Genomic DNA, 17211 nt, shown 5'->3' with positions numbered 1-17211 from the left:
CCTGGCAGGGCCTGTGGCCCTGCGGGGAGAGGAGCCCGGGCTGGGGCAGGTTTGCTGGCGGGGCTGGGGACCCCGGGGGGACCCAGGCTGGAGCCGGCTGTGCCTGAGGGACGGCACCCGTGGGGGGACCCAGCTGGGGCAGGGGAGGGGTGTGAGGAGCCGCCCCTGAGGGGAAGGAGCGGCAGAGGCAGCGTGTGAGGGACTGACCCCAGCCACATTCCCGGCCCCGGCGCTGCTGGGAGCGGGGAGAGGGAGCGGGAGTGAAGTTGGGCCCGGGGACAAGGGAGGGGTGGGGGGAAGAAGGTGTTTTTAAGATTTGATTTCTCATTACCTTACTCCAATTTGATTGGCAATAAATTAAACTAATTTTCCTCAAGTTGCCTCTGTTTTGCCAGTGATGGTAACTCTGAGTGACCTCCCTGCCCTTACCTGGGCCCAGGAGCCTTTTGTCACACTGTTCTCCCCTGCCCAGCTGAGGAGGGCAGTGACAGAGCACTTGGTGAGCACCTGGCGTCCTGCCAGGCTCAACCCACCACGGCTGTGTCGTTGACAGTGACAGTGCCACACATGCAGAGCTGAACTCCATCCTGCACAGAAAGGCGACTGCAGAGAGCTGTTGTCAAACACTTGCTCATCTTCCTCGAGATCCTCCCCTCCCCCCAGCCCTGCACACCGTGTCACCTGCTGGCATGGCACGCTAACGCCGGCAACACCTGGTCCTAACCATTCCCACATGTGCTGTCCATTTGTTTTGCAAATTTCTTCCCTCTTTGAAGGGGAAAGGGGCTGCCAGCAGAGGACATCTGCCACCGGAGCCCACCTCCTCCTGGCAATGAGAGGGACACACGCAGGGCCAAGAGCAGGGGTCCTTACCTTTGCCACACGCCAAATGTGTCTCTTTGGGACTGGGACGGACCGATGTGGCGCGCAGGGCTGGCCGCTGTCAGGCTCACCCTGCAGCCCCGGGTGAGGCGGTGAGGAGGGGCTGCTGTGCTGGTCCCGGGGCTGGCTTGGCCAGCCCGAGCCGGAGATGGCTCCTCAGGTCGGTCCCTTGGCTCCGAACCGGGGCCATCTCGCCTCAGTCGCGGCAGGAGGAGCTCCTCCCCCTGGGCGGCGGCAGGGCGCGGCGCGGCCGCCAGGGGGCGCTGTGGTGAGGGGAATGCCGCGGCCATCCCGGCCGCGGGGAGGCAGCGCGCCCGGCTCGGCTCGGCTCGGCTCGGCTCGGCTCGGCTCGGCTCGGCTCGGCTCGGCTCGGCACGGCTCGGCACGGCTCGGCTCGGCACGGCGGCGCTCCCCTGCCGCGGCGGCCCTGTGTTGTACCGCCCGTACTGCAGCCAGCACCCAGGGACGCCTGCTGCCGCGGCCAGCAGATGGCAGAGCCGCGCTATAAATGCCAGAACTCCCGCGGGGCTGGAAGCGCGCCGGCAGGCAGGGGGGAAGCTGTGGCTGGCGCGGCCGCCGTGCAGGCGCAGGGCGCGGCTTCGCCCCGGCCGAGGCCCAGCATGGCGAAAGGTGGCGTTTTCTCAGCGGTGCTTTTGCAGTGTGACATTTATCTTCCGCACTCCCAGTGTATCTGCTGTCTGTACCTGGAACGTTCCAGCCCTGCCTTCCCGCCTTCCCATCTTCCCGCCTTCCCATCTTCCCGCCTTCACATCTTCCCACCTTCCCGCCTTCTCGCCTTCACATCTTCCCGCCTTCCCACGTTCCTGCCTTCACATCTTCCCGCCTTCACATCTTCCTGCCTTCCCACTGGTTGCCTTCCCACCTTCCCGCCATCCCGCCTTCCCACCTTCCCACCGCTGCGGCCGCGGTGGGTCTGTGCCAGCTCCGATGGCCACGGCCCGGCTGCAAGGTGTTAACCACTGGCACCAGAGAGGTGCAGTAGCAACCACAAAGCCTTCGCAGTCTGCCTGTGTTTCTTCTTTTTCGCCTTCACTGCTCAGCTATCTTTACTTTGGCCCTGGTGAGGTCACCTCACTGCTTTGCCAGTGGATTTTCCCCCAGGGCAGCTAAATTTCTAACTTGGAGGAAAAATAAGGGGTTGAAGAAGCCCGAGGAAGCCATAAAGAATTTGAACAATAACTGTAGCAAAAGCCAGGCCTTAGGGACATGTCATGCAAATACCAGCATAGCCACATTTCCCCTCCCCACCTCCCCAATGTCCTTTCAGAAATGCCTGAAAGGTGTATGTAAGACAGTATGAATGCCAGTACATTCACCTGCAGTTATTCTTTCATTCCCATTCTGGGGCAAGACAGATTTAGCTAGAGACAACGAAACAGAGGAGTTTAGCTGCATGGCTAGAAGTGGTATTTATTAGCAGGAGAGCTGGATCTTTTGTTGGAATGAACATATGTCTCTCCTCCCTTTGCAATGCCTGCCATCCCCTGGGACACACCACTTTCCTGGCTGCTAGTAGGCCTGTCCCCGGTGTTGCTTTCCTTTGAGCCTTTGACAGGAAGCATGAGCCATTGCTGTCAGCCCACAGCAAGAACCTGCCCTGTCTCATGAGCTAATTGTGGCTCTGCCCTTGACAATCCTTAGGGCACAAGGCGAGTCCATCTATGAAGATCATTTTTCCCCCACACCCAGTTTTAAAACGGGGAGGAGGTGCTTTTCTCCGCTTCCCCCATGGAGTTTGAGCGACTTGCTCCCTGCAGGCTCCTGCTTGTCCTGCACACACAGAGCCCGTTGGGCATCTGACCATCTGCCTGAGCAAATGACAGGTTTGTTTGCTCCCTGCTAGCTGCCGCCTGGGTGTGCCGCCCGCTGAAAAGCTAACCCTGACTGTGTGTTTGCATAAACCTCTGAACAGATGCAACCAGCTCTGCTTTGACAGGGGTATTTTTAAATCCACTCCAAACCCTTGTCAAGCCAGCTGTTCTACGAGTGATTTGAAAGGCACTGCCAAAGCTGTGTGTTAGCAGAGGTAAAGTACCCAGCAATTTAGAAAGAAAGGGTCTCTGTTCATAAGAATTGAGCAAGACACTTCATGGCCCCAAAGACATGGTCCTGTCTGCTCTGTGCCCTCAGAAGAAGTAGCTCCATTCATTACCAGACTGGTAGCTCTCCCCAGAAGAGCTGCACTGGGGAGTTGGGTGGGTTTTGTTTCTTTAACTACGAGGAGCTGGGCTATGGTGCTATGACCGCACTGGTACCTGTCATGTAGCCAAAAGACTTTGTTCATACCTGTCACCTTGGTGGCCAGGTGCTTGTTGTGTCCAACTACTTGAAAAACTTCAACATGTCGGAGGTGCCTGCTGGCATGCCATGACAGGTAAAACACATAGGTTACCTGTTTGGCCATGGGACAATTCCCAAATCTGCACTTGGAGGAAGGATCTGAAGAAAAGCACACACCATCCCACTGCCCTGTGAGCATCACTAGCAAGGAGCAAAACAGGCACACCAGTGAAGGGAGAGGTCATGGGACACACACAGCACACACAGGGCCATATCTTATGTGCTGCACTGCAGCAGATATCTGCAGTCTCACAGATGACCAGGGCAGTGCAGTGCTTTCCTGGGGCTAAGGCTCAGTCACACAGCCCTCCTAGCTGTTGCCGGTGCCATATGGTGACAAAAAACACCTGGGTCTCTTGTTGCAATGGCAAATTACAGTACTCAGCTGCATGATGCAAGGCAGACCACTGTCTCATAGGATGTGCTGGGACACCCTCTGTCCCCATCCCTAGTACACCAGTCCATACTAAGCCAGATAAGTGCGGGTGTTGGGGGACAGGGGGAACTGCCTCCCCACTGTGGCACAGCTGGGCATGATCATGGCTTGGCCAGAACTAAGCTGGTGATGCATTCTAGGCGCCACAAGCTTTCCCCATGCTGCCACTCACTGTGACACAGCCTGAGGTGGAAAAGGTTATTTTTACTGTGGCTTTGCAAAGCCACTCACAACCGATGTCATAGGAAAGGGATTGGTTGGTTGATTGTTTTTCCTCCTTTCACATTCCTGGAAAGAAGAGCCAGCTCGAGGCAGGCACTGTGGAACAGAACCATGAGTCAAGAGGGCTGGGCTCGCTGCCTGCCTCTCCCTGGGGCTCTTGAGGGAGCTGGGCCAAGTCACAGCCTTGTGAGATGCTTGGCTTACAGCTGAACCACACAGCCAAAACTGCTGACCTTGCCCTGGGTTTTTCCTTAGCCTGGTCCCATGTTGCCTGCCCAGCACCAACCGTGCTCAGAGCTGGCTTGGACTGCTGCTACCTTGTGGCTCCACACACCGCAGGCTGAGGGACTGGAGCCTTTGTTGGAGGCAAGGCTCCTCTTCAGCGTGGGCTGGGGTGGCAGGGACTTCAACTTCTTCTCTTCCCCAGGCCACAGCAGCTCGGAGCAGCAGGATTGCCTCTATCCCTCTGGGGCCGGACGTCCCACTAGAGGCTGGGGGACACCTCACGCCCGGTCTTAACAGCTTGTGCTGCTCCACTTGGTGCATGTGTATGGAGTGCATGTGCAGCGGGCCTGATCAAGTAACTCCATAGCTCACTGCGTTTGTCACTCAGTGGGACAGGAGTGCTGGATTTGCTCTGAACAGGTAGAAAGACTGGCTGAGCTCTCTGTTAAGGTGCTGGCTGGAAGAAAGAACTTGTCTGTTCATGAGGCTGGGCCTGCGTTTACACCAAAAACTGATATATACCAGCAGCTCTGGGACTTGGGCTCCAGCAGTGAAGGTCCTTAGGAGCCTGCACTCATCACTGGGCATCAGTGAGTGCTGGGTGTCTCCTACTCAGGCCCCAGCAGCACTGCAGCCCAGCAGAATTTCCACTACCTATCTGCTCTGACGGGAAAGCAACTGGCCATTTCAAGTCCATCAGCACAGGAGCGATAAAACAGACTTTCACTGCTTGGCAGTAAATGCAACAAATCTTTATGTTCTACATAATCCCTCAGTAGCTCGATGCTGTTCAGCTGCAGGCAGTGTGTACAGGTCCAGTGGGTGATGCTCAAGGCAAGTGCAGTGTGAGCTCCACACAAGTAAAGTGGCAGGTGCCAAAATGCAAGTCCAAAACTGGTGGAAGGCCATGATAACCTATATATTTATGCAAGAGTGCTTAGTCAAGAAGGGGGGAGAGCCAGGTACAGTTCCCTTTCATGTCACAGAGACCAAAACCCGTATCATATTCCCTCTGCCTCGTAACAGACTTCACTGCCAGGCATAAGGTGTTCTGCAGAAGGCCAAAACACTGAAGTGCTTCCACTTCAAACAGAGAAGTGAAGCATTTGTTGGTCCAGAGAAAAAGCCTCTCTACTGACCAAACATCACTGTGCCCTTTGGAAAGAGGCCTGGGTTCTCTTAGCCCTGCTCCGATTTCATAGACAGGAGCAAAGCATGCACTAGAGAGCAAATGAGATCCCTTTCTCCTCTCCCTCATGTGAATGCTTTTATCATTAGATTATAAGGTCCAAGTCATTCTTTCCTTCTGATCTGACCTTGTCCCCGGAGCACGCAGATTAAAAGGCTCAAGCAGTCTCAACACCCACATTTTTTGAAGGCCACAGTCTTGCATCCTCCCCCTGGGTTCACACCTGCTGGCGTGCATGCTGTTACAGACAGGGGAGACTGTTGCTGCTTCCAACCAGTTTTTTCTGATTTCAGCACAAGCTGCCCAAATCCCAGCACAGAAGCTTATGGTTCAAAGATCCCTGGCACTCTGCTGTATCAAATAAGGTTTTATGTGCAGGATCATACATCGCATGTTGGCAAAGATTTAGTCGTATGAGCCAAACCCCCCTGAATGCTGGGTGGGGATTGGAATGGAGAGGCTGCAGCCCAAGCATCCTCCAGCTTCTTTCTCGCTCCAGACTACAATCTTCTTTCCTGTCCTCACTCTGATGAACTGTGTCTTGCAGTCACACAGCTCCCCCTGATCCTAATTTTGGAGAAATTGTGAGTTCCTGGTGGGAGCAGTCACTTAGGCAGAAGAAGCGCCTTGACTGAATGCAAAGGAAATCCAGAGTTCTATTGAGTTGTTTCAAAGTTGTACTAGAACAGACCTCATTTTCATTTAAACAGGGAGGTGTCCCCACCCACTGTGAAAAATTATGGCGCTTAATTTCACCTTCACTGCTTCTTTTACTGTCTCATCTTTAAAACTGCTGAACAAGTTGAGCTTGGGGAAGACTCAGTTACTTTGATGTGCATTGGCAGTATCAAGACCAGCTTCTTGTATGATAAGCTGCAAGGGGCCTGGCACATGTCATTTTATTGTAAGACCACTCCCTCCCCCCCCGCAGACACACATGCACAGAGACCCTGTTTTTTACAAACCTTCCTTACTACTTACTTGTGTGCTCTGACGACTGCTTGCGCTGGAGAAGGCTGCCTTTGCAGGGATGGGGGCCATTGCCCTGCTCCCTGTTGGCCTGCCACATCTCTGCCCAAGCATTTGGGGTGTTTGTTGGAACCTCGCTCCTAGTATTATAGCCAGGTTCTGATGTCTTCAAGTGCCCTTCTGTGTCCAGACCACGCAGATAAGAGCAGCTCACAGCGCTGACCACCCCCACAGATGCGCTGGGCACCTCTACATGGGTTACACTCACACTGTTAAGGACAGCATTACCCAGCGATACACCATTAGATACTTTTTTCCGAGCATGGGCGGGAAGCCCAGTGTTCTCATGTGACTCTAGAGGCTGAGGCAATGGACATGTGTCTCTTCCTTAATCCAGCCCTGGAGACCAGCCCCACCCCAGGAGCTCAGAGCACAGCCAAGCACCCTTCAGTTTCAGGCTCCAGATCTGGGAGGATCAGACTTGCATTACTAGCTCTGAGGACTGCGATGCTGGAGACTTTATCGACTGGGTCCTTTATCAGCCCACAAGCTACCACTGGTACTAAGACCTGCCCCCGGAGCTGGGGGGTGAAGATTGCAGCCAGGCTAAGCTGGACTGCCACCTGAGTTGCCAGGCCCCCTGCCAGACAGGGCTGCAGATGCGATGCTTTCAGAGCATGTTAGCTGTGACGGTAGTGCTCCTCTCTCTCTTTCCATCTGCTAAAACCAATTGGCAAAGGAGAGAAAGAATTTAGCACTGCACAGAGTCTGGCTATCCAGAAAGGCAAGAAGGGAAAAAACAGATATAAATAAAGGGTCATCAGTAATCATGCTTTTAATAACTTGTAAATATTTTTTTTTATTCCAGGCAACTAAGATGTACATTTGTTGTGTATATCTGACATCTGAAAAAAAACCCCACCCTATGAGTCCACAATCTGTTCCATTTAATCTTTTTTCTAAAGCACATAAATTAAAGTATCAGTCACCCCAATATACAACAGTTTAATGAAGGAAAAGGTCTTGTTCTGTTTTTACAGTTCAGTGTCATCTTTTCATCTGAAGCATTAGCTAGAGTTTTAGCTAGATAACTGTCTTACAACAAATAGAAAAACTCAGAACATAGGCTGTCCAGAAAAATTCAAGAAATTTCCACTCCCTGCTTTCAAACTCCACTTCCTAATAAAGCATCAGAGTAACATTTTCATTTCCTGCTGGAAAACTAAAGACCCCAAAAACTTTTCAAACACACCTGGGAAACACTGTTTGGACCACAGAGCTTATTAAACTTAAAACATTAACAGTGCAATGATTTCCCTTTCTACAACTTCAATGCAGAACCTGAATTCACATTGGGATGAACAAGGACAGAGAGCACCAGGCTACAAGTAGCCTTTGGTGCCTGGGGCTGCTACATACCTTCCCACACTTGGTTAAGCTACCCAATAAATGCCCTCAGCTTTGAGAGCACCTGCAGACTCGGGGACCTCAGGCCGCTCAGAAGTTTGGGCTGAGGCCTTTTCAGCACCCCCTTGCTGAACTCAGCTCAACCCTGCCTTGCACAGCTGGGATTTGAACCTGGATGGGAAGATGCTGAGGACCCTCCTCTCACACTGGTGCTGGGGCTCAGCGCTTGGTGCAGTTCAGCCGCATAGCTCTGGCCACCACCTAATATTATTCCCACTGAAACTGGGGACAGAATTCTTGCTGATCTTAGTAGGTGCAGGACCACTCAACGAGGAATACAGCACAGGCCTTGATGGAGCGGAGTTGCTTTTACCTTCTTCCCATTACGGGGTACATGGTCATCACGTACCTGGGGCTGTTCCTCATCAGGCTGCTTGGGAGCTGGTGGGAACAGCCTGTGCTGTAGCCCAAGGTAGGGCTACATGTATGGGAAAATGGGAGGCAGGCTAAAACAGCTCATCTGGCTGATGTCTTCATCCATTCCCTAGCACTGAACAGAAAACCTCTGATCTAGGGGAAAAGAGAACTTAAAGATGAAGGAACACAAAAATAAAGCAAAAACGTGACCTTTACTGCTTTTTCATCTCCCACTGCTTTGACTACAGAACCTGATCTATAAGTGCAGCTAACTCCAGAGACAAAAGTACTCTTTCACAGTCTTGTGTGTGTGCAGCACTAGAACAAAGTCACAATTATAGGTGCAAAGGAACGTTACACTCCTCAGAAACCTACTCCGTGCACTCACCAACAGCTTGAATTTGCTGATAAAGTTAAGCAAAGAGGTTCATTCTTCTTGAGCACAAACGAAAACCTGTCAAATCAGCTTCTATTACAGAGATTCTAAACTGACATAAATAATTATAGTCTTGATTAAAAATAATATATTATTCTAGATTTTTGGTTTTTTAGTTTTCATGTAAAACCCCTATACTCTTGACATCTAGGAAAAAGACAAAATAAAAACCAGGCACTTGCTGTGCCTTCTCAAGCACTACTGTGGCGTTTAAGGGACACAGAGGAACTTAACAAATGATATTAATGCCTACAGTGGAAAATGAGAGGAGTTCTTCATGCCGTTGGCTTTTTCAAGTCTCGGATTTGCTTAATCAGGTAGTTCTTCTCATCAGTGAATTGTTCGTCATCTGTCCTCTCTTTCTGGAAATTGCTCAGAAACTCAATTAGCTTGGGTTGGTTTTTCAACAGGATCTCCACAATAGGCTGTGTTTTGTTTGGACTGGCCACAAAAACCTAACATGCAAAGAAAACCAGACACGGGGAGGGGGGAAGAGAGAGAGAGAGAGAGGGAGAGAGAGAGAGAGAGAGAGGAACGTCAGTCACAACATCCCCTTAAGTTATTTTCTGACAAGTCAGCTGCAGTCTGGCAGGCTGATACTCTGCTGCTACACACCTTGTCCCAAGGCAGAGAGAGACGAGTTACAAACATGTTGGTTCAACAGCAAATTGAGGCAAAGCTACGCCTATGTGTGTGGTATCACTTCCCTTTAATTTTGTTCTTTGTTGATAAAAGTCTTTGATTGTAAACCCAGCTGTTGAGAGCAAGCTATCATTCTCAGCCTCTTCCATGTGCAAGACTTAAATACACAGAAATTATCAGGAGAATGGAAAAGCTTTGTGTCAGTATTGATATCATTTCCATACTAAACCAGGCCTAAAATTAGACTTGCCAGCTTTGTTCTGGTTTGGAAAAATATGTCAGAGTCTCCACTTCCTTCTGCCTAATCCATCCATGGGAGTATGGAAATTTCCAGCAGCGGGAGCACCATGGTGTGCCCAGCATCTTTGCTGCCTTTGCCAAGCAGAGGAGGGTGGCAGCGCAGGGAGGTGACGTGAAACTGATACTCATCTGGCACAGCCAGCCCAGCACTGTGGGCTTACTGGTCTGAAATAGTATTTTTTAAAGATAAAACTAGCCATGCTCCAGTTTTTCCTCCTATGATGCCTAAAGCTGCAGAGTTTTCCATCTCTGAACATGACCCCTGACACTGCAACACTGTTTCTTTAACATTTTCTCTACCCTATGTGCTGGCTGACAGGAAACTTATTAAGGCTGGTTGTAAAGGCCATTGGTGACAAGCTCTTCCCAGGAACCCATGTAGGCTCTGTGGATGTCAGTCGGGAGGGGCAGATGGGACCGGGGGCTGGCAGTAGGAGCAGATGCACAGCACAACCCTGGCCAGCCCAGGAGGAGCTCCCACATCTGGCTCCAACCGAGGTTGCCATGGCTGGTCAACAAAACACCACCCCAGTGCTTGTGCAACGACATAAATAACTTGAGTTATTCTCTACCCAATGAGAAGAAATTAAGGATGGACAGAACTGGAAAACATCCAGTTTCCCTCCAAGCCTGTCCAAACCAGAACGAAAACAAACATCTGCTGACAGTACAGAATGGCATGTTGTCCAGCCGAGCACAGGCAGCACCACCACTCACCCAGCCCCAGAGCTGCTGGGTCCAGACCTGAGGCTCTCTTCTGCAGGTTCATTTATCCCTGCTGAGATCTGCCCACATGAAAACCTGGGCCACATCCAGCTGTGCATGGAGGCATTGTGTTACATGATGGGAACACACACACACACACACACATAGTCCTGGAGGGCTGCGTTACAGCCCCTTGCCCCCAGGAACACCACCTGGTAAAGCCTGGGACAGGATTCAGACTGGACCCACCATTAGGCTTCATACTCACCAATCAGGGGATGTTACAAGTGGTGTGGAAAATGCCACATGTGGGGAATATATGGAAGGAATGGGGCTCAGCACACATCAACAGTGCCACACTAAGTACTTCTGCCCAGACAGGGAGGTAATACTATTTTTTTACTCCATAAAGGTGAGGCAAAGCATCTACTCAGACCCTTGCATCCTGATGCCGTAAGAGCCCTAATCCCTGCCTGTGCTTTTGTCTCCTCTGGATCCCTCCCCCCTCCAGCTGCTCCTAGGAGTCCCTGCTTCAAGGTACTTTTCCTTCTGCTCTGGGGAAAGAGCTGCAGCCTCTGCCATGCTGGGTGAACACTCCCAGGCCCCAAGGCTTTTTAAAGTTTTCCTTGATCTAATGGCCAGGCCATGGTCCCTGTGACAGTATATCATCTACAGTTATTAACACTGTCTTTGCACAGGCTTCCACATCACCTTTCTCTGATTACCCTGAGCTATAATCTCAAATAATGTTTTTTTATGCCTACTTGCCACATAAAACTTCTCAACAGTAGCATCAACAGCCCCAGCTCCCAAGGAACCCTTCAGAGCAGCCACTCTAAAATTAACAGCTTTCCCGCACAATGTTTCAAGCACTTGAATTGCAACATCTTACCAGGGACGCATGTATCAGTGGGTCGGACAGCCAGCTCACAGCTTTCACTATACACGATGGACTGTCAATAGCTGATTGTTCTGCTGCTGCCTGCAGCATCTGAAAGCAATAACCCCTCCTTTGCAAACAAAGATATGCTACTATTGATGGATTGGCTCCCCTTAGACTAGGAAATAAAGGATTTGGGGATGTAAATTACTAATGAACGTACTTTACAGCTTTCTAGTCTGTGCCTTATCTAGGGAACACAAATCTTGAAAGCTTGTGGGTATAAATGTTTGGCTCTGGCTGAGGCTGTGGCAGTTTATGCTCTCAGCTCAAGCAGCCCCATGATGCAGCTCCCCATATGCTGACCTACAGCATGTCATCACATTGGTGGAGGCCGGATGGTTCCAGGATTTAGACTGTGATAAGTCCCCAGTCATCAGAACAAGCTTCTTTTGAGAAAAGCATTATGTAAGCTTATGGAGAGGGACGAGCAAAGTAACCACTACAGACCTTTTTTAAAGGTTTTTGATTTTGGAGATCAGTCCCCCCTTTGTGACCAGAAGAAAACCATCAAGTACGCTGGCAGGACACAAATTTTCAGAAATAATCTGATTAAAATGCAAATGGAATCCTTTAAAGAAGGCCTGACCTTGAAGTGCTGAACACCTTCCTTCAATGAATATTAGGCACCCTTATAAAGATAGGTGAAGGCTGACTCTCAAAATGAAGAAATCTAAATCATTCTTCTTGTAAAAGCTATCTGGTCATCAAACAGAACTGGAAGGTTTTAGTGGCAAACCTAGTAAACACTAACATTTCGTATTGGCCTACAACTTGTATTACCATAGCAAATAATTAAAGAACTTGGTTTAATAGAAGACATCACATCCTGTTTATCTTCCTGCTCAATTATTTATAAATGATAATCTACCCCTTGCAAAACCGTCAAATTGACATTCAAACAAAAATTATCCTGACTGCCAGTCTTGCTCAGTGTCAACAGGGACTCATAAAGACAGAATGTTAAAGGACCAGAAAATTCCTGAAATGTTATTCAATACTTCGGCTAAGCAAACAACATCAATTCTGCCAGTATCAACTAATCAGCTTCACAAAGCCCAGGATTAGGACCACCAAGAGACTTTACTTTTAAAAGACCCCCCCTCATTCAGAACTCCGTATTGTCATAGCCGACAAGATGCTATCTAGAACATTCCTACTAAAATTAAACTTAACTGAAGCTAAAACACTTCACAGAGAGCTTTATTTCATGTATGGTTTTATTATGAAAGGTTGCATGTTCTAGAGCACTTAATTTAGACAGATGAGAGAGAGAGACCCAAAATAAAGAGAGTACTCATATTAGAATTCCAACTCTAAAAATAGCTGTTTCAGCTCAGTTCCATTTTGTGGATATTTGAAAAAGGCCTGCAATTAAAATCAACTCTGAAGCTTCAAAAGTTGTCCAAAGCGTAACTGTTGCTCTCTTCTCCATTAAAGTCATACACTGTATTTCTTCAAACAAATACCAAAATCACTTGATTAGAGAATCTGACCTTGTTTCCTTACAATAAATAACCAGGCATCACCACCCGCTAGGACTACAGCACAGCAAAAGTGATTACAGAGGTTGGATACTCTGTATTGGATATTTTAAGATTTATTCTGGTGTCATGCACAATCTTACTGTGTCAGGAAACTGCACACATAAGCGCCTTATAGGTCCATGTTGCTTATAGCATAATGCTTTGCGTAACACTTCTTGGCCTTTAAACTCTCCAGCTTTAAAATCTAAAGTAATTTAATTAATTAAAAAGCTATTTATTTATTGTTAATTTATTTTATAAATTATAAATTAAGAATTATTAAATTTTATTAATTTAATTTATTAGATTGATCAACTAAATAATTAATTTTGGAATTACTAAAATAAAAATTTAAAATTTAAAATTTAAAGGGCAAGTGGAGACTTGCCCTTTAAAATCTCCAGACAGAGAGGATGCATCCCCACAAATGCGGTTTCAGCTTTGTACCAAGAGGAAACTGTCAGTACAGTCAAATTACATGAGACCATTTGCAGAGCAAGCTGCAGGAGGTAGTTCTGTAATGTGCATGAAAGAGAATGGAAAAATGAAACTAAGGTCACAAACACAGTGTACTCATTCTATTTTTAGATTTAAACAGTAAAATGTATCTTGCTAAATTTCTGCTTAAGAACAAGAAAGTTGCATAATCCAAATTTAACCAATTCAGGGTGTTTTCCTCAAAAAAAAAATCTGTTTTTTTTATATGGAAACCAAAAGAGCTTGTTATTAGCCAATAACACGTAAATGTGTAAGGTCAAAGGAATACCTGCACCATGTTCACATACATCTGAAAGATTTGGTCTCCCCCACAGGAGAACTCAAAGCAAGCTCCGCTACTAAGTGTCACAAATCTGTCACAGGAGCTGGAGACCCCTTCCCACTATTTGGTCCTCAAAGTGTGCATGCCCAGGACTGAGACACCTCCACTGAAATCCACACAGAGAAGAACCAGCAACCTGTGAACCTACAAATCTAGGTGACCCCGTTGGATTATTTATGGAGGAGGAGGAGGAAAGCGCTGACCTGTGTCAGCTTTTCCTGATGATTAAATACTGGCTAACTCTCATGCACACATTGTCTGGGACATCCAGTTTTACAAAGCAGCCACAGGACTTTAGGATGGTGCCACAAGGCAGAAGCTCCATTTCGCTCAGGCAAGAAGAAGAGAAGGAGCTGGAGCTAGGAGAAAGATCAAGCAACTCCTCAAATAGAGGATGGAAGGAAACACTCCATGTGGGTGCTCTGTTTTCAATTTCCCACCCAAAGCATCCTGGATGAGTGAAATGTTCTCAGAGCTTTAAGGGGTACTGTCGTTTTCAGCCATGGTGTGCTACTGCAAAATATTTTTGCACTAGAGGTGCTTACCATTTTCATCTCTAGTGTTTCATCTCTATCATTCTAATTATCTAGTCTAGATTCTAGTGTTGAATCTTCAATAATCAAAAATGGCCGCAGGGAAGTAAGAGTCACAGGCTTTTTTGGGGGTCAGCTGGGGCATGGGAGTGTTGGAATCTGAATGCTTGCAAAACAAGCACTTTTTCATTTCCACTGTGTCTAACTGGTGAAACATCTAAATCAGGTAATTTAAACCCAAATCTTTTGGCAGCTCAGACAGAGCCCCAAGTATCCACTTCTCAGCAGACCTTTGATTTCAAATCACTGTGGTCAGTCTACTGTAATTTCAACCAGGACTGCACAGGTATTTTGCAAGCATAGTTTAAAAATGCAGGCACAGTTTGAAATTTATGAGATTAAAAGCGGCCGGCAAGATTCCTCTCCCAGTTACATTAGCACGGAATTATTACAGCTGACAAGAGAACCAGGCTGAGGGACACCAACCCAGAAACAGGAGACAGGGACGCTGCAGAACCAGGCACAACCAGTCAGTAGTATTTTCGCCCATTCTCTTAAATATTTAAGGGTTTCCTTTGGTATTTCTCAAGAAATTAGAATTCAATTTAAGAAGTGAAATCGGAAAACAATCTTCTCTGACCCACTCCACAAAGCTAACTCACAATGCAATTGTCTCTGCCCACAGGGAAGCTAAATGCTTCTACATCCAGCTAACCCAGATCCTCAGTGAGGACCTAAAGGGGAAGCTCTGCTGCACTTTTAGAGTTACTCTAGTGTGCTGCTGTGGTTATAAATGAGCAATTTCCAGCTGATCAGGTTCTGCTCTGGGTCTGCAATTTCCCCAAAACGATCACTTATGCATATGAGGTAGCATGAGGAATGCCATGGCACCTCTTAAATGCTGCTGACTGGTACCACTGGAAAAAAACAACAGCGTCCCATGCAAGTTAGTACCTGAGGACAGAGTCTGGCCCTTTGAACTGAAGAGACAGAATGTTACCCCCACACCCTGTTTTGCTGGGCACCCCAAGGCCTCAACATTATGTCCACGTGGTAGCAATTGCAAGTGGTCAAGCAAGGCTGAGCCTACAATATCTCCACTCTTAACTGGGAACGGGACACAAAGTACTGGAAAAGGAAAGGAAGGGAGGAATGGGAAGGCAGAATGGGAGCGACAGCAATGCATGACATGGTTGCACACTGGAATCCTTTCAAGTTATTCCAAATCCTTTCAAATGTCCCTTAAAATAAATGAAATCAGCTGTTGCCAAGGCCTGGGCAATGCCTATCATTAATTCAGGAACAGCAACTCATGTGTTTCATACACAAAAATCTGGCATTTATTCAGAGCAGCTAAGAGAGCCAGTCTTCTGATCCCTTCCCTCCACAAACATCTCAAAGGCTGCAAGTGTTGGGAGCTTGACTGCTCGCTTATCTTGTAGCCACATGCCTCCTGATAAGGAGGAGGAGTACAAGTTACTTACAGTGGTTCAGCTGACTACAGAGGAAGTCAGCAAGAGAGCAGCTTACCAAGCTACTTATTTCAGGAAGGGATTTTTTTTTTTTTTTAATCCTTCTTGAAGGTTTGGGGTTTTTTTGAAACAAAAAGCTTTTTGGAGAAACTACACATCCTCTAAGCCTCCACACTGAAGATCTGAAAGCTTTTTTCCAAATTAGAAATGGCAGAAGTACAAAGCTCAACAAGTCACCCTGAATTTGTGGAGGGTGATGTAACTTTTTTCCAGTTGCATGCCTTTTGGTGTGATCTGGTATCTTTCTTAACCATCTTGGGGAAGGATATCCTTACAGGCTCAGTGTTCCTCTTCTGAAAACCATTAACTCTATTTACATAGTTTGAAACTAATGTGTTCATTCCCAACTAAAGGCAGTTTTACATAATAACAATCCCTCTGTCCCAGAGCAAAGAACTTTTTTGATAGCAAAATGGTAAACTTTTCACTTATTAACATTAGTCATCATGGAAAATGGGACACTGGCTGGGTCTGGTAATTGTTTAAGACTGCATTAATGATCACTGCAAAAGGACGGATTAAGTTTATTTCAAGATCAGATTTACCAAACCTTTCTAATGCTTTTAAAAGCAAATTATGTTTGCACTGATGCACAGTGCCAGCACCATCTACTTTTAGTCTTAATGTAGAGTTTGAAGACTTTTTTTTTTTCATCTCTTTACCCAGAATCACATGGTAAAATGACCTAAGAGTTTGGGGAAGGTACCCTGGATACTGCCTAGAAGCTGTGTATTTTGTTACCTGTAGCATCCGCCTCATTGCTACTTGACTGACTACCCTCAGCCCAAGCCAAAATGATGATGCTTTAGATCTCACCTGAAGGAAGACAAATAGAATTCAGAGGCTGATTGATAGAAAAGTTTTCAATTAAGACATCCTCTAATGCTGGAAGTGACTGTAGTAAACCCCAACCTCGGCCTTAGTTTTCTGGGCTTTTTCTTGCCCACCTTGAAAGACATTTTTATGAGAAGAAGAGAGAGTTTGCCACCTCTACAGTTCATACTAGCTCACCTTGAACACGTGGAATGCTTCAAACTGAATGTTGGGGCTTTTATCTCGCAGCAAGTTCATCATCAGCTTCAGATTTTCTGGTTTGCTTATGTATTTTGTCATGATGGCAAAGTTGTGTCGGTCCAGAATCAATTCACCCAGCAGCTACAGGCACAATAACAAACAAACCCAGTTTTTTCAGTTTACCACAAGATTTTTGAATGCAAAGAAAGCAGCAACATAATTTAATGCTTGCCTAAGAGGTTTCAGTGTCACTACCTTTAAAAAAAGGTAACTAGACTTGTTATCATGCAGTCAGTTACTTTATGCCCAGTAATGCTCATCTTCTAAATACTACAGAGAGGGATCCCACATATGGGCTGGGTGTAATAGGAGCTGGTGTGAGTCATTTAGGACAGAAGCAAGTGCAGTTCTTCTGTCCCACAAAGACACCTTCATTTTATTTGGATGTCACATTAACACACCTATCCAGTCCCATCTACAGGTCATGTCAGACTTGGTGCTGTAGTGGCAAGCAGCACCAGACAAACCGAGACTATCACATTACTCTCAAGTTCATTTTAATCTACGTTCTGAACCAAAGTACAGATTTGCGGTCAGAGGAAAATGATAGTGTTTGTTTCATAGAGACAGCCCAGTGCTTCACCAGAGATCCAGG

At 47.4% G+C, this 17211-nt stretch overlaps 1 protein-coding gene across 7 annotated transcripts in view; it reads right to left on the bottom strand.

Moving 5' to 3' along the window:
• Positions 1–7101: 7101 nt before the first annotated feature.
• Positions 7102–17211, bottom strand: part of CAB39L (calcium binding protein 39 like) — a 68165-nt gene continuing 58055 nt past the window's right edge. For 4 of the 7 annotated variants that reach the window (XM_037375952.1, XM_037375951.1, XM_037375950.1 and 1 more), the window contains 2 exons: positions 16554–16697; positions 13035–16358 (listed from right to left, as the gene is read on the bottom strand). In XM_037375952.1, the coding sequence (XP_037231849.1) occupies positions 15987–16358; positions 16554–16697 (516 nt within the window). In that variant the 3' untranslated portion in view covers positions 13035–15986. Of the gene's footprint in view, positions 9000–13034; positions 16359–16553; positions 16698–17211 lie in introns of those variants that run through there. The other 3 variants (XM_037375948.1, XM_037375949.1, XM_037375954.1) reach the window with 2 other exon arrangements.

The sequence above is a fragment of the Falco rusticolus genome, chromosome 2, assembly GCF_015220075.1.
Source record: "Falco rusticolus isolate bFalRus1 chromosome 2, bFalRus1.pri, whole genome shotgun sequence".
NCBI lineage: Eukaryota > Metazoa > Chordata > Aves > Falconiformes > Falconidae > Falco > Falco rusticolus.
Note: the sequence above shows the minus strand (reverse complement) of the source record. Positions and strands in the feature narration are given on the sequence as shown.